Source organism: Jaculus jaculus, chromosome 5, assembly GCF_020740685.1.
Source record: "Jaculus jaculus isolate mJacJac1 chromosome 5, mJacJac1.mat.Y.cur, whole genome shotgun sequence".
Taxonomy (NCBI): domain Eukaryota; kingdom Metazoa; phylum Chordata; class Mammalia; order Rodentia; family Dipodidae; genus Jaculus; species Jaculus jaculus.
Window position 1 is genome coordinate 61982672 of NC_059106.1, and position 23056 is coordinate 62005727.

A 23056-nucleotide genomic window follows, 5' to 3' on the forward strand; every position below is an offset into this window, starting at 1 on the left:
GACTCCACCCAAGTCTAGCTTGGTGAGCCAGTGAGTTTACTGGAGTTACAGGAGCATGGGGGAGGGATTGCTTACAGGAGCAAATAAATAAATAAGAAAATATTTAAAAGATAGTGAGTCTTTAGGAACCTAAGGACTGAACTGTCTTTGAAGTAAGTTGAGAGACAAGCAGGTCCAACCTTAAAGCCAGACGTGGTGGCACTGATCCCAGCACTCAGGGGGCAGAGGTAGGAGGATGTCTGTGAGTTTGAGACCAGCCTGAGACTACATAGTGAACTCCAGGTCAGCCTGGGCTAGAGTGAGACCCTACCTCGAGAAAACAGCAGCAACAACAAAATAGCTGACATGGTCCCATGCATTTTAACCACAGTCTGTGGGAACAGATATGTTGGGGTTCTCTGATGGACAGCAACTCCAGGTTGGGAGAGAGACCCCATCTCAAGGGCCTGTGTGGATGAGTGTTGAGAAGGAGACGCAATGCTCTCCTCTGGCCTCTATGTGCACGGGGCGCCATGTCTGTGCACAGTCATGTATGTAATACACATACACAGACAGCTGGGCATTGCCACACACACAAGCCTATAACCATAATCCTGTGGCGGGTAGGCAGGGGGTGGGTGAGACTGGAGAATGGTTGGTGCACAGCTCTCAATTGAGGAGAGACTTGTTCTCAAGGAAATGCACAGATGAACATGGAGGTCATCTGACTGTCTCCTCTGGCATCTGCACACACATATGTCACACACATACCATATCAAATATACTACACACACACACACACACACACACATGAAATAAAAAAGAAATAAACAGTACAGATCTTCCATCTGTACCCACCTGTGCTGCTCTAGCCTGCACTGCTCCTTACACGGCACAGCATGTGCTCTGCAGGGGGATCTGCGGGCTTTGCCCGCTGTACGTCTTCCCAGTGAGGCCTTCCACTCAGCCCTTCCCCTCTTTCTGGCCTTCAGATAGCTAGGCAGAGCTCCTGACAACTCTGGGATGATGGTACATGCTGGTCAGGGAGATGGGACAGGTCTGCTTTGAGCTCCCCGGCCATGGCTGGCTTCCTCTCGTTCTCAGTGGAGACGCAGGATGTTGGCAATGTCAGGCTCCGTGTTGTTGGTTCCTTGGGTGGTGCTGGCATAGCTTTCTCTGCCCGTGGCTGGCCTTGGGAGGTCTTCCTGTTGCAGCCAGGTTGAGCTCTCGGTGGTTAGAAGATGGCATTTTGCTGCTGGCCCTGCCTGTACTCAGGGTTTGGGTAGGCAGCTCTGAGATCCCTGGCTTCCATCTGGATGGGTTGACCTGGGACTGGAGAGAGGTGGACCCAGTCACACCCGTGAGCTGGGTGCAGCTGGTCAACGTTAGGCTATCTGGGACCCATGGGGAGAGTAAGTCCAAGCACACTTGGCCCTTTGCTGCACACAGGGCTTGGAGACAAGGGTCAAAAGCACCGGAGCTGGTCCCTGACTCCGGGAAGGGAGGAAGGTGGGGGCTGGGCAGGTCTGCAGTGCAGTCGGAGTTGGGGTGGGGAGCCCAGGCTAGGGCTGAGCTAAGTAAGAATGTCCAGGGTGGAGTTGGGCGGCCTGGAAGAAAGAAACACACTGTCATTGTGTGGGATCCCCATGCCAGTGTTAGAGCTGTGTCTGGTGCGATATGAGATCTCAGCCTCTGAATTTGTAATCTGTTGAGAGAAGTTTTGTTTCTCCTGGAGCTACTCTTGGGAACTGGACGGTCTGTTGACAAAACAGAGAAGGAAAAGCTCTTTGCAAACAGGCTCTGTTTACACAGGGTCTTCAGACAACACAGCGGTGGCAGGTGCAGTGGGCCCGGAGCGCTGCTTTCTGCTTGGAGTGAGGAAGGCCTGGAAAGCCATGCTGTGGTGCACACAACCCTCCCACCCACACACAGACACGCACACCTCCCTGCATCCCCACACACATCCACCTCCCCCAGGCTCAGGCCCGCCGTGGGATGCACCTCTGCTCTTAGGCAGACTCCATGCACCCACAGTCTGGGAGACCCACACTGTTGGACGCCCATGCCTTCTTGAGCACATTTCAACCCCAGAGCACCTCCAGCTCTCCTTGCTATCTGCCAGCTCATCTAAGTCACAGAGCCCATTCTCACTGCACAGCTGAGGAAGCACGGGCCCAGAGAGGGCCCAGGTGGTAAAGGGACTTAGGGGCGCAGCAGAATAAGATCCAGGCCTCCTGCCCAGTGGTGAGGGTGAGTGCTCTGTATCTGCTGTTTTGTCACTCTCACAGACAGGTGTGTGCGTGTGCGTGTACACACACACACACACACACACACACACACACAGTAACATGTACATGGGGATGTGGCGATCTTCTGCTTTGGGAATCCCCCTCCTAGGCTCCTCCAGAGGTCGTGGTCCCCTGACATCATCCTGCCCACAACACTGCCGGATGTGGATAAACCATCCCTCTGCTTTCCAAATTGTGGTTGACGGTTGCCTGAGCAACCGCCCAGCCAGATTGGGGAGATTAGCTGAGGAATGTCACTGGGCCAGTTGAAGCTGGGGTTGGGGGGGTCCTTTGGGGTCCTGTGTTGATTCATGTTGATTCAGCCCACCTTCTCAGGGAGCCCTAGGCACAGATGAGGTGCCCAAGGAAGGGCGAAGTTTTTTTTTTTTTTTTCCCCTGTCCCCAGCCCAGTTTAGACTGTGTCCCAGAGCTTGGGTAAGGCCAGGGAAAGGGAGTGTATGTGAACATTTGAGTGTGCAACTGTGCATATGTACATTGTGTAGCTCTCTGAGTATGTGATGTTTGTATTCAGGTTGGGGACAGCAGGGCCCCTTCATTACCAGTTCCCCACATCTGGCTCCAGCACACTTGGTGACTTGGTTCCTGCTCCCTCCTGAAGCCACAAGCCTTCCCCTGGCTTATAGGATCTTCACTCAGTTCATCCGAATCCAGACAGCCACTTGCCAACACTTGTGTGGTGGCTCCCTTGTTCAAAATGAGGTGGAGGGGCTGGAGAGACGGCTTAGCAGTTAAGGCGCTTGCCTGCAAAGCCTAAGGACTCAGGTTCAATTCCCCAGGTCCTATGTAGGCCAGATGCACAAGGTGGCGCATGTGTCTGGAATTCATTTGCAGTGGCTAGAGGCCCTGGTGTGCCCATTCTCTCTCGATCTCTCTCTCAATTTTTCTTTCTCCTCACTCTCTCTGTCTTAAATAAATAAATAAATAAAATGAGGTGGAGCTTCTCTCTGCCATTCAGGATCTCCCATGATCCTTCCTTGACCTCTCCTCCCTCCTGCTTCCTCTCCCTTTACATCCACCAATCTGTGCTCCTCCCTGTCCTGGGGACAACTGGACTTGGTTACTGTTCTTTTGCTCCTGGGGTCCTGTGCCTCAGATGCCCTCCCATCTTCATTCCAGACTCAGTTCAAATGAAGTGTCCTAAACCAATGCCCTTGCCTTTTCTTTGTGTCCTGCACCTTGTAGCCTTGACCCCCCCCACTCCTCCCTCCCTCTTTCTGACAATTGAACCCAGGGCCTCACACTTTGCTAGCTAAGCTGACTGCCACAGAGCTACGTCCCCAGCCATGCAAGATGGAGCCTTAGTCATCCTGGTGCATAGAACCCGCCTGGGAACTGCACTGTACTGTCAGGGAACCAATGTCTTAGGGGTGAAACTCAGTAGACACATGTGGCCCCCTGGCGTATCAGGGACCCATTTCGTTTGTGCCTAGTCTCTTTGGATGAGGATAGGTGGTTTTGTGTAGAGCTTCTATGCAGAGCTTCTGTGAAGCTGTGTGGCTTTGGGCAAACCATTGCATGCTCTGAGCCTCAGTCTCCATCTGTAAAATAAGAGAAGTAGCTGTTTCCTGGACGCTCAAGGCCGTCATGATGGTCCTTGGCGCCCCCTAGTGGTGGTGATGGGGCTCTGGCTCCTGAGCCATCCAGGACTTTTCCATGACAAAGGGACCTAACTTTTTCCTTCACTAGGAGTGCTGGGGCGGTGGTGGGGTGGGGCTGTCTTTGGGAAACTGGACTCAGAGATGATGGAACTAAGGGCTGGGCCGCAGACCCAGGGCTGGGATGGCCAGAGGTCTGTGACTGGGAGTCACTCTGGTGAGGTCAGACTGTGTGGGTTTGGTCAGTGGGGATCATGTGGCTGAGGTCAGGTTGTTGGTTACTCTAAGCAGAAACCCCAGTCTGGTTGTCAGTCTGAGGTTAGTCAGCCCCAGGGACCTGGCTCAGATGGATGTGGAGGAAGCCCAGTGGCTGGTCAACCCAGGACTGCCCAAGTCCTGGGGGAGAGTACTGGAACAGCCCTTTCACTGCTTCTAAGTCCTACAATTTGCTTTGCTGTAGTGCCTCTGCTCAGTGACTGGCTGGGATCCCCATAGGCAGGTCCTTGCATGCTGAAGGCAGCTTCCACTTCTTCTTGCAGGAAGCCCTCTGGACACCTTTCTCTGTATTCTCTTTCCAAATTTTTTTTTAAATTTTATTTTATTTTGTTTTGTTTTTGTTTTTCGAAGTAGGGTCTCACTCTAGCTCAGGCTGACCTGGAATTCACTATGTAGTCTCAGGGTGGCCTAGAACTCATGGTGATCCTCCACCTCTGCCTCCTGAGTGCTGGGATTAAAGGTGCGTGCCACCACGCTGGCCAGCTTTCTTTCCAAGTTTTAACACACATTATTTATTCATTTGTAAGCAGAGAAAGAGACACAGGGAAGGAGGGAGAGAGGGAGGAAAGGAGGGAGGGAGGGAGGAAAGGAGGGAGGGAGGAAGATAGATAGAAAGATAGAAAGATAGATAGATAATATGGATGTACCAGTGCTTTTGCCACTCCAAATGAACTGCAGATGCATGCATCACTTGGTGCATCTGGCTTTATGTGGGTACTGGGGAATCAAACCCAGGCCATGAGGCTTTGCAAACAAACACCTTTAACCACTGAGCAATCTACCCAGCCCCGTCTGTCAAACGAGGAAGTACCCATGGCTGGTGAGCACCTAGGACATAGCCTGGCACAGTCTGTACCTGTTCCCTCGCAATTCACTCCTGATCGTCGTGCTCCAGCTGGGTTGGGTACGGAGTGCAGGGCTGTCCCTTCATGAACCAGAGTAGCTCAGATTTATGAAGTGACAACCTAGAGCACTGGTGAGCCAGCTAAGATGCATGGGCCTCATTACCAACCCTAAACATCCACATGCATTCCAGGTTCCCCACTCAGGTACATACCAGGTCCCCCACTGACATCTATTCCAGGTTCCCCACTCACATGCATTCCAGGCTCCTCACTTATGTGTATTCTGGCTCCCCCTCTGACATGTATTCCAGGTCCCTCACTCACGTGTATTCCAGGTCCCCCACTTACATGCATTCCAGGTCCCCCACTGACATGTATTCCGGGTCCCCCACTCACATCTATTCCAGGTTCCCCACTCACATGTATTCCAGGCTCCCCACTCACGTGTATTCCGGATCCCCCTCTGACATGTGTTCCAGGTTCCCCACTCACGTGTATTCCAGGTTTCCCACTCACATGTATTCCGGGTCCCCCACTCACGTGTATTCCGGGTTCCCCACTCACATGTATTCTGGGTCCCCCACTCACGTGTATTCCGGGTCCCCCACTCACATGTATTCCAGGTTCCCCACTCACGTGTATTCCAGGTCCCCCACTCACATGTATTCCAGGTTCCCCACTCAGGTGTATTCCAGGTCCCCCACTCACGTGTATTCCAGGTCCCCCACACACGTGTATTCCAGGTTCCCCACTCACGTGTATTCCGGGTCCCCCACTCACATGCATTTCAGGTCTCCCTGCCAGCATTCAAGCTGTTTATCTCGGTTCCCAGTCACGGGAATTAACATATTCTGTGGCACATGCGGCAAGTCTCCACATGGTCTTGCTTGTACAGGTCACATTTCTGCAAACAGGGACTTAGGTTGGTTGATTTAGGGTGATGGCTAAATCCCTTTGATGTCAGTCACGTAGAAGCCATGGTGGCCCCCAATTCAGAAGGCAAGGCCTAAATGACATTGACATTGACAGTGACTTGGCATTTAGCATCGTGTTGGGCTTCAGTTTTCACATCAGCTAAGGGGGGTTATTCTAGTCCTTACAGATTTTATGTTGTTGGGCACCACTAATTCAGAATGATGGTGGCTAGTTTTTCTTAAGTAGGGTCTTTAAGGGTGTAGAGCACTTGGTTGGGAAGGACTGGGGGAGCTGGCAGTATAAAGAGGTAATGGTATTAGGAGAGGACAGTGAAGGAAGACCTAGGGAGAGGGTTGAGGAGGGAGAATTTTGTTAGTAAGAAGAAGTAGTGAGGCAAAGGGAAGGTGGGCCTGGGTAAAAGGAGGAGACAACGGGGAACCTAGAGGGCTTGGCAGCCCTGCCATCATTTTGCTAACCAGGCCCTATCCTTACAGCTGGTTGTACCTTTGAGGAGGCAAGTGATCCAGCAGTGCCCTGTGAGTACAGCCAGGCCCAGTACGATGACTTCCAGTGGGAGCAAGTGCGGATCCACCCTGGCACCCGGGCCTCTGCGGATCTGCCCCACGGTGAGCCTACTCTCCATCGGTATTCTTTTCCTTCCAGTGACGGTTTTACCCACTTTGCTATGTGACCCGGAACACATTATTTAACATCTTTGGACCTCGTCTGTTTTTGCATCTATAGACGCTGTTTAGGCAAGCACCTTAACTGCTGAGCCATCTCTCCAGTTCCCCCCTTTTAAAAAATAATTTTAAAAAATATTTATTTATTTGAGAGAGAGGGCGGGGAGAGGGAGGGATGGGGTGGAGGGAGGGAGGGAGGGAGGAGACATGAATGGGTGCACCAGGGCCTCTAGCCATTGCAAATGAACTCCAGACACATGTGCCACCTTGTACATCTTGCTTTTACATGGGTACTGGGGAATTGAACCAGTACCAGTTAAGGCAGGCAAGTGCCTTAAACACTGAGACCCTGAGAGATGGCTCAGCCTGCAACATGTCTACTTGTGCATGTCAGGTAATTTCACTCGTAACATGCGATGATCTAAGTTAAAACCCACTTCCATTACTCTCCTGGCAGCTGAGCTCAGGGTTCATTCTGCTTCTACCAGGTCTCCCACATCCTCTCCTGTAACCTCTGATTCCTTTACTCTGGGATTGAGGATGCTGACAGAGCAGGGTGACATGGGCCCAATGCTCTTCTGCCCTATTCTTTCTGAGAGCTCTAGTTCTTTCCCAACTTTGATTTTGCTCTGCCCCTGCTTCAGCAGAGGTACTTTGGGCATCCTGAGTGCTGGACTTGTCCTGACCTCCTCTTCCAGGACCATGAAGACATGGGTTCTAATCCTGGCCCCATCATTTTACCAGCTCTGTGAACTTGGGCAAGTTGCCTAATTTCACTGTCTGACCTTTAAAGAAGGGAGAACGGTGACTCATTGCACAGGGCCATTGGATAATGCCTTAGAAGTTCAAGGCACAGGAGAGGCATACAGGGGCTCAGTTGTACGGTTGCTGTTGTTAGAGGTGGTTGAGGAGGGCTGGTGGCAAGTAGCCTTCTTTTTATTTTTTTAAAAATATTTTTTGTTCATATTTTATTTATTTATTTGAGAGCGACAGAAAGAGACAGATAGAGAATGGGTGCGCCAGGGCTTCCAGCCTCTGCAAACGAACTCCAGATGTGTGCGCCCCCTTGTGCATCTGGCTAACGTGGGACCTGGGGAACCGAGCCTCGAACCGGGGTCCTTAGGCTTCACAGGCAAGCAATTAACCGCTAAGCCATCTCTCCAGCCTGCAAGTAGCCTTCTTTACTGGGTGCAGGATCTACTGAGTTAAGAAAAGGATGGCAGGCAGCTAGGCCATGAGAATTGCAAGTTCAAATTCAGCCTGGGTTACCTAGCAAAACACTGTCTCCAAGATAAAACAGAGCTGAAGAGATGACTTAGCGGTTAAGGCGCTTGCCTGTGAAGCTGAAGGATCCAGGTTTTATTCCCTAGGACCCACGTAAGCCAGATGCATAAGGTGGTGCATGCGTCTGGAGTTCATTTGCAGTGGCTAGAGATCTTGGTGGGCCCATTCTTTCTCTCTCTCTTTCTCCTTTCCTTCTTCCCTCTTTCTCTCAAACAAAGAGATAAATACATACATAAATAAATAAGAATAATAAAAAAACAAAACTAGGGGCTAGAGAGGTGGCTCGGTGGGAAGAGGAGAGGGAGCCAGGAAGTGCTGTCTAAGAAGAGCCAGGATGCACCCCTTTCATGGTTCTAGTTGGGCACAGGGACCTGTAGTTTCCTTTCTTACCCTGCCAGGACATCTGAGGTAGCCACCTCCACAAGGCTGTGGGTTCAGAGAGATTGAATGAAATCCTTCTAGACAGTTCCCTGGGGAGCCCTCCCAGAGTCAGGCTCTGAGTGTGCTGGTGTTGGCTGGTAGCCAAGCTCAGGAAGAGGTGGCACTGGGTGGCTGTGGTACAGTGTGGCTGCCAGCGTTCCCTTGGCAGCTGCTCCCTCTGAGGACCCCGCACCCCCTGGGCACACAGCCTGGATCTGTGGGTTGGGAATAGAGTTTGTGTTCTAGGAATCTAGACTCCTGTTGGGGGCTGGGAAGGAAAGTTAATCCCTTCCTTCAGTGTCCTGCAGATTCCTTGAGCTTGGGTTTAGAGCCTATGTGGGAGACACCGCAGAGAGCCCTGAGGCATGACCGGCTGGTGTAAAGATAGTCACACCCTGAACGTGGGACTTTGGGAGCAGTGGTCTCAGAGGACCTGCCCTGTGTCAGGCTCTTGACTCCTGAGATGAACGACTTGGACTGTGTCCCTGAGGGTGGCAGCGAGCTTGGCAAAGTGGTGACTCAGGCAGGCCATAGGCTCTATCTGTGGCCTATGGAGGGTGAAGTGAGGACCCTATGGGCTTTGACAGGGTTGAGTTAGCGTTTTTCTTCTGCCCCAGCCCTCTCCTTTGGGAAATGATTTGGAGAGGAGAGGCACCAAATCCCTGTGATCGTGAGCTGGTAAGAGAACCCTAAAGCCTAAACTGTCGACTGTCAATGAGCCTGAATGCCAGAAGTCCATTGTTTCTGTCCCTTTGCAGTGCCCAGCTCCCCTCTGGCCTCCCCTAAGGGCTCCTCAACCTCCTACCTCTTCTTTCTTTCACCTCAGGTTCCTACTTAATGGTCAATGCCTCTCAGCATGCTCCAGGCCAGCGGGCCCATATCATTTTCCAGAGCCTGAGTGAGAATGACACCCACTGTGTGCAGTTCAGCTACTTCCTGTACAGCCGGGATGGGCATAGCCCCGGTACCCTGGGTGTCTATGTGCGTGTGAATGGGGGCCCCCTGGGCAGTGCTGTGTGGAACATGACTGGATCCCACGGCAGGCAGTGGCACCAGGCCGAGCTGGCTGTGAGCACCTTCTGGCCCAATGAGTACCAGGTGAGCAGGGTTCAGTCTATAGTTAGTCCAGGTCTGAGGTGTGTGAGCTGGGTTGAGGGGGAGGGACTTCGGCCTAGCTAGAAGGAGGCTCTCGTGGGCCCCTCCCCAGGCTGGGCTGGAGGGATGTCACTATGACACGTGCCCTGCCACCTCCCCCAGGTGCTGTTCGAGGCTGTCATCTCCCCAGACCAGAGGGGCTACATGGGACTAGATGACATCTTGCTTCTCAGCTATCCCTGCGGTGAGTCCCAAGCCCTGTCAGGCATGCAGGGGGTGAAGGGTGTAAGTGGCCTCGAGGCCTGCCTGCAAGGGGGTGCAGCTCACGTGGCGGCTCTTTCCACCCCCGCCCCTGCAGCAAAGGCGCCCCACTTCTCCCGCCTGGGTGACGTGGAGGTCAACGCCGGCCAGAACGCATCGTTCCAGTGCATGGCGGCTGGACGAGCGGCCGAGGCAGAGCGCTTCCTGCTGCAGGTGAGGGGCCGCGCAGACTGGGGCAGGCTTGGCACCTCAGCACCCCATGCTCATGCATGTTTATGCAGGTTGTGTGCCCTGCCCTCCTGGGGGTCCCCCTTCACGCCAGGGCACAGGGCATCTCCTGGAGCCCCAGATCCCACTCCTTTTCCCTCGCAGCGGCAGAGTGGGGTGCTGGTGCCTGCGGCCGGGGTACGGCACATCAGTCACAGGCGCTTCCTGGCCACTTTCCCGCTGGCCGCTGTGGGCCGAGCCGAGCAGGACTTGTATCGCTGCGTGTCCCAGGCCCCGCGCGGCGCGGGCGTCTCCAACTTCGCAGAGCTCATCGTCAAAGGTCCGCCGCTCACAGGCACCCGGAAGGTCGAGGTGGGGTGGGGATGTGGTCAGACAGGGCGCGGGCTTGCCGGGGATGGAGGGGCCAGGGCAGACTGCTCCTCTCCCCAAGTGGGATCTGAACCCGAGGGCATGCAGAGAGGACAGTGACTCACCCTTCTGAGCTTTGGCCAGGGATGTGGCCTGGCCCTGTAGGGTGGCTGGCCTGATGGGCAGAAGATGGGGTCCAGGAGAGAGAGGTGGGTGAGGGGTCCCTGGAGATGAGGACTTGAGGATTCTGAGAGGAGGGAGCAGGAGGCAAGCGTGGGCTGAGGGAGAGGGCCAGTCAGTCTTCGGAACTGGGTGCTCCTTAGGTCTTGAGGGATTTGGTGGGGTGGGGGTGCCCAGAGCCGTCTAGTGGTCTAGGGCTTGGTAGCAACACGAGGGGTCTTGGGAATGGGAGTGGGGTGGAATGCAGTGAGGGTTCTTGGTGTGATCTGAACTGGTGGGCCTGTGGAGGGAACAGTTTCAATTCCAGGTATGGTCAGGGGCCTGGCCTGGCATAGAGGGCGGGGCTGACGGGTGCTGGTTTTCCGGGAACCAGTGAGTGAAGCTGGCAGTGCCATCCAGGTTGTTAGCCCAGACTGTGCCCTCAGGATTTAGGGATTATTATTATTACTATTTTAGGTTTTATTTTTTTCTTTTTTGGTTTTTCAAGGTAGGGTCTCACTCTAGCTCAGGCTGACCTGGAATTCACTATGGAGTCTCAGGGTGGCCTTGAACTCACGGTGATCCTCCTACCTCTGCCACCCAAGTGCTGGGATTAAAGGCGTGCACCACCACGCCTGGCATACTATTATTTTAAAAATATTTTTAAATTAATTTTTTAAAATAATTTTTTTTAAATTTATTTATTTGAGAGCGACACACACACAGAGAAAGACAGATAGAGGGAGAGAGAGAGAATGGGCGCGCCAGGGCTTCCAGCCTCTGCAAACGAACTCCAGACGTGTGCGCCCCCTTGTGCATCTGGCTAACGTGGGACCTGGGGAACTGAGCCTCGAACCGAGGTCCTTAGGCTTCACAGGCAAGCGCTTAACCGCTAAGCCATCTCTCCAGCCCATTTTTAAATTAATTTATTTTTAATTGAGACAGAGAAGGAGAGAAAGAAAGAGAGCCTCTAGCCAGTGCAGATGAGCTCCATATGCATGTGCCTCTTTGTTCATCTGGCTTATGTGGGACCTGGATAATTGAACCTGGATCCTTAGACTTCACAGGCAACTGCTTTAACCAATAAGCCATCTCTCCAGCCCCATTATTATTATTATTATTATTGGTTTTTCAAGGTACGGTTTCATTCAACCCAGGCTGACCTGGAATTCACTATGTAGTTGCAGGGTGGCCTCGAACTCATGGCAATCCTCCTACCTCTGCCTCCCGAGTGCTGGGATTAAAGGCATGCACCACCATGCCCGGCTCCCTATTATTATTTTTATTAATATATTTTATTTATTTGAGAGAGGGAGGGAGGGGGGAGGGAGGGGGAGAGAGAGAATGGGTACACCAGGGCATCCAACCACTGCAAACGAATTCCAGATGCATATGGCTTGTGTGGGTCCTGGGGAATTGAACCTGGGTCCTTTGGCTTTGCAGGCAGGTGTCAACTCTCCAGCTCAAGATCTAGGGATTTTTGAGGATAGTGAATAGCGTGAGGCCTTAGGGGTGGGAGTAGTGTGTGGATGCAGTGTTGAGGCTGGGGTCTGGCGTGGCATTTGTTGGCTCCAACTCCTCCCTGTGTTTTGGCAGAGCCTCCCACTCCCATCGCACCGCCACAGCTGCTGCGTGCCGGCCCTACGTACCTCATCATCCAGCTTAACACCAACTCTATCATCGGCGATGGGCCGATTGTGCGGAAAGAGATTGAGTACCGAATGGCCCGCGGCCCTTGGGCCGAGGTGCACGCGGTCAACCTGCAGACCTACAAGCTGTGGCACCTCGACCCGGACACGGAGTACGAGATCAGCGTGCTGCTCACACGCCCCGGGGACGGTGGCACCGGCCGCCCGGGACCTCCACTGCTCAGCCGTACCAAGTGTGCAGGTGGGTGCCCCTGACGGTCACATTCTCAGAGGTAGAACAGACTGGATCCTGTGCTTCTCTCACTTCCTGAGACATCAGGGATTTTCCTCAACCCTTGTTATGGTAAAGGTAATGATAGTGGATACTTGGTGTCTAATAACAGATGTGTACCACGTTTATTTATTTATTTACTTACTTTTTTATTGACAACTTACATAAATACAGATATTATACCATGATTATCCCCTCCCGACACTCCCCATTTTCCCCTGCCAACCCCCACTTGGACTGAATCCTTTCTTTCTAGCTACTCTCCCTTCATTTTTTCCCTTCCTACTATGCAGGTCTTGTGTAGATAGCATCAGCCACTGTGAGGTCATGAATACCTGTGTCTGGAAGACAGATTGTAAGCAGTCCTTCCCTTCCTTTGGCTCTTACATTCTTTCTGACATCGCTTCTGCAGTGGTCTCTGAGTCTTGGAGGGTGTGATATGTTGGCTCAATGCTGAACACTCCATTGTCACTTCTTCTCAGCATTTGGCTATTTTTGAGTCACCCCATTGGTCACCGCCATCTGAAAAGAGAAGCTCCTCTAACCAAAAGTGAGAGTAGCATTAATGTATGGACATAAACAAATATTCAGAGGGCAGGTTGGTGGTCATAATATATCCATTTAGTCAGACAACAGTAGTAGTTTCCTCCCTAGAGCTTATGACCTCCTCAGCCAGAGGTTTTTGATTAGGCTTTCAGTCCCAGGCAGGAATTCCTTCCAGTGGAGTGGGTCTCAAATCCAGTCAGAGAGCAACTGGTTTCCCACAACTCAGACATGCCACCATTGCACCACTTGGTGCATTTTGCATGGCTGGACAGCTTTAAAGTTTGCAGGGTCCAATGCTGGTTAAGACTGTGGATGACTTTTCTTTTCACAAAGGCAGTGTGATACACAGATCTTTTCAGGTTCCTGACAGCTAGCCAATAAGGAAGAGACTTCCAGCTCCACAGTTATTGAAACTTACTGCAAGTAGGACAGTGGTGACACAATCCTGTAATCCCAGAACTGTAGAGGCTGCAGCAGGAGGATTGCAGAGTCCAAGGCCAGTCTGGGCTACATATTGAGACCCCCCCCCCATCTCAAAAACCAAACCAAACAAACACAACAAGCAAGCAAACCACTGTGACGTCGTATTGTTGTCATGCCTATTTCACAGATGAGGTGACCAAGGTTCAGAAATGGTAGGTGACTGGCTAAAGGACACAGCTAGTAAGTGTCAGAGAAAGGACTGGAACTCCTGACTGGCAGTTTTCAGAACCTGTATTCTTTTTAAATTTTATTCCTTTATTTGAAAGAGAGAGAGAGAGAGAGAGGGAGAGGGAGAGGGAGGGAGAGAGAATGAGAATGAGAATGAGTATGGGTGTGCTAGGACTTCCGGCCACTGCAAACCAAGTTCAGATGAATGCACCAACATATGCGTCTGGCTTATGTGGGTACTGGGGAATCACCCCTGGATCCTTAGGCTTCTCAGGCAAGTGCCTTAACCGCTAAGCTCCAGCCTCAGAATCTGTATTCTTAAACACTGTCCAGTAAGAGTATGTGGTATGTTTTAGCTGGGTTCTCTTGGCCTGTCGTTGATGCCATGCTGTTTCTCGCTAAGGAAGGGTGCGGAAGCAGCTGCTGGTTCCCATCATACAGTGTGTCAGAGGAACCTGTTTCTTCAGAAGAGAAATAGAGAGCAGCGTTCTTTGTGATTTCAGTATGTTGTTTTTACTGGAATTTTCCTTGCTATAAGTGTAGGTTTACATGCAATTGTAAGAAAAACAGATGATCATTTCTGTTTTCCACAGTAGCAATATAATTTGATATCACAATCAAGACTGACATTGTTAGAACCCACATTTTCACTTGTATTTGTTGTATCTTGGTGTATATTTAGGTCTATGCAATTTATCACGTGTATGTATGTGTCTTTGCTACTACAGTCAAAATAGTAAACAGTCAAAGTCAGTCAGTCACCGTAAGGACCCTTTTATAACCATGGTAACCTCTTTCTCTTTTTTTAACCCCTCAACCCTTGGTAATCAGATCTATCCATTTCTAGCATTTTTGTCATCTAAAAAATGTTATGTAAATGAAAACATACAGTACGTAACCTTTTTGGAATTGCTTTTTTGGAATTTTTTGGTAACAGATTTATTGCAGTATAATTTTACATTCATATATTTCACTCATTAAAGTGCATTAAAGGCTTTTCATATAGTCACTTAGGAAACCAGCAACACAATTGATTTTGGAATATGTCATCACCTTAAGCGGATCCTTTAACGGTCACCCTCGTTTCTGCTTCCTGGAGTCCTAGTCAAAGACTCATCTACTTTCTGTCTGTCTAGGTTTGAGTCTTGTAATTGGCTTCTTCATTTAACATGATATTCTAGAGGGTTGTCTATGTTGTAACATGTTACCAAATACTCCTTTTCTTTCTTTCTTTTTTTTTCTTTCGAGGTACAGTCTCACTCTAGGTCAGGCTGACCTGGAATTTACTGTGTACTCTCAGGGTGGTCTCGAACTCACAGTGATCCTCCTGCCTCTGCCTCCCGAGTGCTGGGATTAAAGGGGTGCGCCACCATGCCCAGCTGCTTCTTTTTGTTTTCAATATTTTATTATTATTTATTTATTTGAAAGAGAGAAAGAGGCAGAGAGAGAGAGAGAGAGAGGGGCAAAGAGAGAGAGAAAGAGAGAATGGGCATGTCAGGGTCTCTTGCTGCTGCAAACGAACTCCAGACATATGTGCCACCTTGTGCATCTGATTTACATGGGTCCTAGAGAATCAAACCTGGGTCCTTTGGATTTGCAGGCAAGTGTCTTTAACCACTAAGCTATCTCTTCAGCCCTCCATTATTTTCTTTCTTTTTTTTTCTATTGTCAAATAATCTTCTGTTATGCAAACAGAGCCTCACATTTTACTTATCTCTTCATTAGTGATAGACTCTGGGTTGTTCATTCCTGTTAATGATTATGAATTGTATTTCTATGAATGTTCACATATAAGTTTTTAAAAATATTTTTCCTTATATTTATAAGCAGAGAGAGATAGAAGAGGGAGAGAGGGAGGGATGGAGGGAGGGAAAGAGAGACAGAGGGAGGGAGAGAGAGAAAGAGGACCAGTGCCTTGTGCTACTGCAAATGGACTCCAGACACATGTGCCATATATTTACAGTTGAAATTTTTTTCCCTGGTTTGCTTTTGGTTTATCAAGGTAGGGTCTCACTCTAGCCCAGGCTGACCTGGAACTCACTGTGTAGTCTCAGGGTAGCCTCAAAATACTCATGGTGATCCTCCTACCTTTTCCTCCTGAGAGTGCTGGGACTAAAGGTGTGTGTGTCACTACACCCGGCTACAGTTGATATTCTTAAGTGTTTGAAAAAGCTGATTTCTGGGCTGGGGAATGGCTCAACAGCTAAGAGTGTTTGCAGCTTAAGCATGAGGGCCTCTTGGGCTGGAGATGCCAAGTTTGGCTTTCCATAACCCATGTAAAAAACTGGGCATGGCCGGTGTGGTGGCTCATGCCTTTAATCCCAGCACTTGGGAGGCAGAGGTAGGAGGATCACCATGAGTTCGAGGCCACCCTGAGACTACATAGTGAATTCCAGGTTCAGCCTGAGCTAGAGTGAAACCCTACCTCGAAGAAACAAAAACAAAAACAAACAAACAAACAAAAATTGGGCATGGCCATGCATCTCTGTAACCCCAGTCTGGGGCGGGGGTAGGGAGGGACAGAGATGGGAGAATTTCTGGGACTGCCTGACAGATAGCAGCTCTGGGTTGAGGGAGGGATACAGTCTCAAAGGAAAGAAATATGAGGATGAGTGGCAAGAGAAGGTCCCCTGACATTCTCTTCTGGTTTCTACATGTATGTCGAGGGCTTGCACATCTGCATACACCACACAACACATACACCACACAACACACAACACACACACACACACACACACACACACACACACACACACACTGCCTTCTCCCAAAGCTGGTTTTGTTAACTATCTAGAATTTAGTTTAATGTCAGACTTTGGAGGTGGGTCAGGGTCCCTGTGAGAGATGCCTTCCAGCTGAGGGGTCTGGTCAGGTTACTTAACCTCAGAGCTTGAGTCTCTTTGTTTTATAAAATAGGGATAATGATGTTTACCATATAGGAGTAGTTTGAAGATTAGTGCAGCAGTGTTTATTGATGGTGTACTGTGTGCCAGGCATCACTGCAGTTGCTAGGGTTACAGGATTGCACCCCAGACAGACGAGGGCCTCCAGCATGTGAGTCCTGCTGAAACTCAGCTAAGAGCTCATGTCCTGGCAGAAGGAGATGACGATAAATAAGTAAACAAGTGGAATATATAGTTTGTCAGATGGTGATAAGAGCTGTGAGGAAGAATAAATCAGGGCGGGGAGTGGGATGTGGGGGCTGGAGGGTTGTTATTTTTAAAAGGCTCAAGAACTGTCACTGAGAAAGTGACATTTGAACAGATATGTGAAGGAGGTGAGGGACTGAGCCAGGCGGTGGTGGTGGGGGCAGGGGACAGCTGGGGAAGGAACATTGCAGGCAGGCAGATCAGTGAATGCAAAAGTCTGGAGGCTTAGGCTGGAGAGATGGCTCAGCGGTTAACAACCTGAGTTAAATTCCCTAGTACCCACATGAAGCCAGATGCACAAAGTGGTCCATGCATCTGGAGTTCGATTGCAGTGGCTAGGGGCCCTGGCACACCCATTCATTCATTCATTCATTCTCTCTCTTCTTGCAAGTAAATAAGTAAAATATCTTTTAAAAAGTCTGGAGCACCAGGGAGACCTGTGTCATTGGGTATGTGACTGAGGGGACATGACTGGGGAGGAATTTCCAAGTTGAGCTGAGCGTGTGGGACTCAGAGGCAAGGGAGCTGGGGAGCCGTGGCAGGGCTTGGAGATGGCGGTGAGCACCATCTCCTCGTGCTCAGAAGGACTGCTGTGGATCTCCCCCACGGAGGAGACTGAAGGAGGGCAAAGGTCCCAGAGGGAGGCCCGGGACAGGCTCCCACAGCGAGCCCACGCAGAGACGGTGCTGGCTGGGAGTCAAGTGGAAGTGGTTGTGAAGGCAGTGGTTACAAGTTGCTAAGATTCTAGTTTGCTCCAAAGGCAGAGCCAATGGCATCTGCTGATGGATTGGCTATGGGACCAGGGAGAGAGAAACAAGAGAGCCAGCCAGGATGCTCCAAGGTGTTTTACTTGAGCAGCTGGAAGGATGGAGCCGTCACTTACTGCAAAGGAGCTAACTGCAGAGGTGCTGGTGTGGCAGGGTGTCATGGATCAGGAGCTGTGTGTTGGAGATGTTGACTTTGAGGTGCCATTAAACATGTGGGTGGCGATACCCACCAGGCAGGACGAGTGTGGGGCTGAGGTAATTGTCCAAACTACAGATATGAAGCTGAAACTTGTCAGTGTAGAGATGTTGGTGCTGGCATTTAAAATCATGAGGGCTGGGGCTGGAGAGATGGCTCAGTGGTTAACTGTGCTTTTTTTTTTTTTTTTTTTCTTTTTGTAAGTATGAAGGTCCGAGGGGGCCTGACACTGTCACAGTTCAAATCTCCAGATCCCAAGTGAAACAACTGGGGGTGGTCATGTGTGCCCATAGCCCCGGTCCCGCAAAGACGCAGCCTCTGTGAACTCTTGAAAACTCTGGAATCAGTAAAAAGAGACTCGGGCTCAAAACCCAGGTGGAGATTTAATATTAAAATAAAATGAAAAAAACAAAACAAAACAACAAACCCAGGTGAAAGAGTAATGGAGCAGAACACCCTAAATTCCATTCCAGCCACCACAGTGAACACTCATTGCGCAGGTGAGCATACGGGGCCCCCAAAAGGGCACATACACGTGGTGCAGCCCCCCTCCACCACGATGCAAAAAAATCAAAAACCAAAAACCAAAACAACCCCCAAAACAAGAGGTGGTATCACATATCTAATGCTAGTGTTCTTAGCAGGGGTGATTTTCTCTCCTAGTGGAATTTTTTTTTGTGTATATGTGTGGTGTATATGTGTGTGTGTGAGTGTGTGTGTGCACTTGCACACTTGTGTGCACGTATGTGTGGTGGCCAGAGGTTGGTGTGGGGTGTCTTCCTTGCTTGCTCTCCATCTTGACTGAGACATGGTTTCCCATTTGAAGTGAAAGCTCACCAATTTGGCTAGCAAGCTTTCTCTGGGGAGTCCCCTGTCTCTGTTTCTTGAGCACTGGGCATCCAGGTGGGCTGCCACACACATCCAGCATTTACATGGGCTTGGGGATCCAAACTCTCATCCTCATGCTTGCATAACAGGCACTTTATCCACAGAGCCATTTCCACGGCCCTCCTAGGGGACGTTTTGTAGCGTCTGGAGACAAAGCACTTGTCACAACTGGCTGCTGGCAGTGGGTGCTCTTTAGCATCATGGGTTGGAGGGAAGAGGAAGGACTAACTAAGCTTCCTGCACTGGAGGATCAGTGTGCGGCAATGGGTAATTATCCAGGCTGCAATGTCAATAGCGTGGTGTAAGCATCCATAACGATGGACTTGTGAAGCCTGACCCTCGGAATGCGCTGTGGGAATTGCACAGCAGCACGCTAAGCTCACGGGAAGTGCAATGTCCAGCACGCAGCAGGCGCCCTGTAAGTGGCAGCGCTCACCATTGTGTGCTCTTCCAGTTTCACAGGCTGTTTTGGTGACGCATTGATGGTATGGTGGCAAGCATGGCTGCTTTTCAAGGCAGTTTTGGTCTGCCTTTTAGTATAAAAGAAATCAGAGCTTGGGCTTCATAATCTGCAACGGTCCCCTTAGTGTGCAGATTGGGACACTGAAACCCAGAGCAGGGAAGGGACTTGCCTGGGATCGGACAGTGGGTCATGAACCCAAGTTGCATGGTTTTATCTTTTTAGAAATTTATTTACTTATTTATGAAAGAGGCAGGATGGATGTGCCAGGGCCTCTAGACACTACAAATGAACTCCAGACACATGGGGCACTTTGTGTCCCTGGCTTTATATGGGTACTGGAGAATCAAACCTGGACTGTCATGCTTTGCAAGCAAGTGCCTTTAACCACTGAACCATCTCCCTTGCCCCTGTGGTTCGGTCTTTTGATCATTCATAGTTTACAGATGAGCAAACTAAGATTTCAAGGTTCCGTTGCTTGTCCACATTACATGGTAAGGCCACCACAGAATCAGAGCAAAGTAGTCATCTCTTGTTCTATCGTTTTATTGGCAACCTCCATAATACAGACAATATGCTAAGATCATCACCTCTCCCTCCACCCTCGTTTTTTTACCTCCTGAATCTCCCCTCCATGGAATCCCTTCATCTCTCCAACTAATCTCTTCTATTTTGATATTATCACCCCCCCCCCACCCGCCGTTATGCAGGTCTTGTGTAGGTAGCGTCAGCCACTGTGAGCTCATGAATATCAGGACCACTTTGTATCTGGAAGATAGCATTTCAAAGCACACCCCTCCCCCCCTTTGGCTCTCACATCCTTTCTGCCACCTCTTCTGCAACGTTCAAAGTAAGCATGGCGTGAGTTCCACCCGAGTGTGGTTAGCATCAGTAGCAGCATCAGACCTGCCCTTGACCTTGTCATAGCTGAGTGCCCACTTTGTGCCAGGTACAGATAAACACTTTTCCTAGGCTAGCGTGGTAGTTTGAAATGTAAAATGTCTTCCATGGCCTCATGTGTTTTGAAGACTTGGTCCCCAGCTGGTGGCATTGTGGAAGAATGGTAGGAACTTTGAAAGGTGGAGCCTTGCTGGAGATGTGTCTCTGGGGCCTGGCTTTGGGGTAATACGGCCCAGCTCCGAGTCCACTACCCAGGCTACTTCCTGCCGCTGTTGAGCTGTGATGGCCCCGGCTGTCTGCGCGTGCCATGCTTTCCCCTGCCATGACAAAACCTAGAAACCGTAAGCTGAAACAGACCCCTTCCTTCCTTAGGCTGCTTCTGGCTGGGTGTTTTGTCCCAGCAATGAGAAGGTAGCTGCTACAGCCGGCTAGGACTGGGACGGGGGCAGGAGCCAGGCCCGCAGAAGCGAAGGCCTCATCCTGCCCCTCTGAATCACACAGCCCTCTTTGTGGACGACGCGCCCTCCGTGCTCAGGAGGCTGGCCTGGAGTTGTGTTGCTGCTGGCCAGCTGTGTTGTCATCTTGGCATGCTCACAGCTCCTCCCACTCGATTGTTTACTGTAAAAACAATAATAAAACATCAGTACAAGGCTTTTTTTTTTAAAAAAAAAAAAACCTCAAAAACCCACTCTGAATCACAACACCCTAGCCCAACAGCTGTTTTAATTTTCTGTCTTGTTCCAGTCTCTGCCCATATGTCTACAGTGCACGTTTTTTACCCGCTCGTCACTGGGATGGAGCGCACGCGGTATCCTGCTTCATTATGTAGTGCTGCGCTGTCTTTATGTCTGTTGCCTGTAGAAATCTACACCGTCCCCAGATTACTGGGCCGTTTGCTTCCTGATTCCTATTATTACAAATAATACTACATTGAAACATTTAGTGCTTACCGTACATTTCGTTCTTGTGAATTATACTCTTTAGGGTAAACAATCAGTAGCGGTTAGAGAAAGGGCTTTGGCATAATATTGCTTTGATCATGGCTTTGTTAATTTATCCTGCTACTAGAATCTCACATGAGTGCACACATTTATTTATTATTACTGGTGGGACACTTTGGCTCACATCATCTCTTGCAATGTTCACTTTTGTTCTCTTTCTTGTTGTTTTACTTTTAGTTTTTGATGTTGGCCTGTGTGTATGTGTAGCGTATGCATGTGCGTGTAGATATGCACGCCCCTTGTGCGTGCGTTTGGAGGGCAGAGGAGGACTTCTGGTATTCACTTCTGTCACTCATCCACTCTGTTGCCCGAGTCTCTCACCTAACCCAGAGCTGCTGCTTTTGGTCAGGCGAGCCGACCAGCAAACCCCAGAGACTTTCCACTTCCACTCCCCACAGGACTGGGGATATGGGCATTCATGGTCATGCCCACCTATTTATATGGGTCCTGGGATTGAACTTAGGCCCTTTAAGACCCATACCCCCCCTTTAAAATATTTTATTTATTTATGTATGTAGTATGTATGTATGTGTGTGTGAGAGAGAAAGAGGCAGATAGAATGAGAGAGAATTGGTATGCCAGGGCCTCTAGCCACTGCAAATGAATGCCACAGGCATGTGCCACCTTGTGCATATGGCTTACATGGGTTCTGGAGAATCTAACCTGGGCCCTTTGGCTTTGTAAGCAAGCACCTTAACCGCTAAACAATCTCTCCAGCTCTCTCCGGCTTTCTAAATACTGGAAGCCTGCTCAAGCTTCTTACAAGGCCCAGGATAGCACCCTCCGATGTGGAGAGTGTATGCTTAAGCTTCTCACATGGGTGTCCCATTCTCCAACAGCTGGGGACCTCAGTCTACCTCAGTAGGTTCAGGGATCTCTGAGGAAAAAAGCCCACTTTCCTCTTATCTCTCCATCTGATCAGATCCCCAAGTCTGAGCAGATCCTGGGCTCAAGCAGTGTGTTGACTAAGACTGACATGTTGATTGACGGGTGTGAATTCATGAGTCTCACTGCTTCCAAAAGCCATCTGGCACCCAGACGCTCGCTTCAGCTGCCAATGTACGCTGGCAAGATGGGGCTCAGAGGCCTCCAGCCCTATCCTGATGAGTGCTGAATCCCACAGGCCATGCCAAGATCAGAGGTCAGAGGCACATGAAAGTAAGGAGGGTACCTCTTAGCATCTGCTAAATTAGCCCAGGATGATGGGTTGGTTTTAATAATCCTAACGAGGGTGCAAAGACTGAGGAGGCAAATCTACTCAGTCTCATAGAAGGAGCTTTGGACAGGGTGAAGTGCAGCAAAGTTCACATCTTATCTCCACTCCTCATCACCTCTGTGACTTCAGGCAAGCTACTTAACCCTTTTGAGCATTGATATCAGTGAAGGCAATAAAACATCAACTTTAAAGAGCAAACATAAGCTTGAAGTCATGGCACATGCCTGTGGTACCAGCACTCAGAAGTGGAGGGAAGAAAATCAGGAGCTCACGTTCATCCTCAGCTACATAGTAAGTTCCAGACCAGCCTGATGTACATGAGACCTTGTATCACAAAATAAAAACAAAAAACAAATAGGGCTGGAGAGATGGCTCAGCAGTTAAGGTGATTGCTTGCAATGCCTAATGACTGGGGTTTGATTCCCCAGTATCCACGTAAAGCGAGATGCACAAAGTGGTGCATACATCTGGAATTTGTTTCTAGTGGCTAGAGGCCCTGACACCCTCATTCTCTCTCTTTGTCTCTCTTTCTGTCTCTCTCTCTCCCTCCCTTCTTGAAAATAAATAAAAAAGTGTATTTTTTTTAAAGGGGGGTGGGCTAGAGAGAAGGCTTCCTGGTTAAGGTCCATGCCGGCAAAGCCAAAGGACCCAGGTTCGATTCCCCAGGACCCACGTAAAGCCAACTAGAGGCTCTGGCACACCCATTCTCTGTCTGCCTTTTGCTTTCTCAAATAAATAAATAAATAAATAAATAAATAAATAAATAAATAAATAAAAAATTCAGAAAGCTGGAGAGTTCATCTACTAACATGAAATTTCTAGTACTTTTGAAAACTGGGAGTCTGGAGTCCTGTGTGGCCGAGATGGGCCATAAGGAGCTGAGGAGGCGCTGCCCCTGGTGGTGGGACAGCTGCAGTCCATTTCTCTTTAGTCTCCATCCAGCCCCTATCACCAGGGCTTCCTCA

At 50.0% G+C, this 23056-nt stretch overlaps 1 protein-coding gene across 4 annotated transcripts in view; it reads left to right on the top strand.

The window, feature by feature from the left end:
• Ptpru (protein tyrosine phosphatase receptor type U) overlaps window positions 1-23056 on the top strand; it is a 95146-nt gene that overhangs the window by 8860 nt on the left and 63230 nt on the right. For all 4 annotated transcript variants that reach the window (XM_045148833.1, XM_045148834.1, XM_045148835.1 and 1 more), the window contains exons 2-7: window positions 6414-6545; window positions 9133-9404; window positions 9564-9645; window positions 9760-9875; window positions 10035-10209; window positions 11994-12287. In XM_045148833.1, coding sequence (XP_045004768.1) covers window positions 6414-6545; window positions 9133-9404; window positions 9564-9645; window positions 9760-9875; window positions 10035-10209; window positions 11994-12287 — 1071 coding nt within the window. The remainder of the gene's footprint in view (window positions 1-6413; window positions 6546-9132; window positions 9405-9563; window positions 9646-9759; window positions 9876-10034; window positions 10210-11993; window positions 12288-23056) is intronic.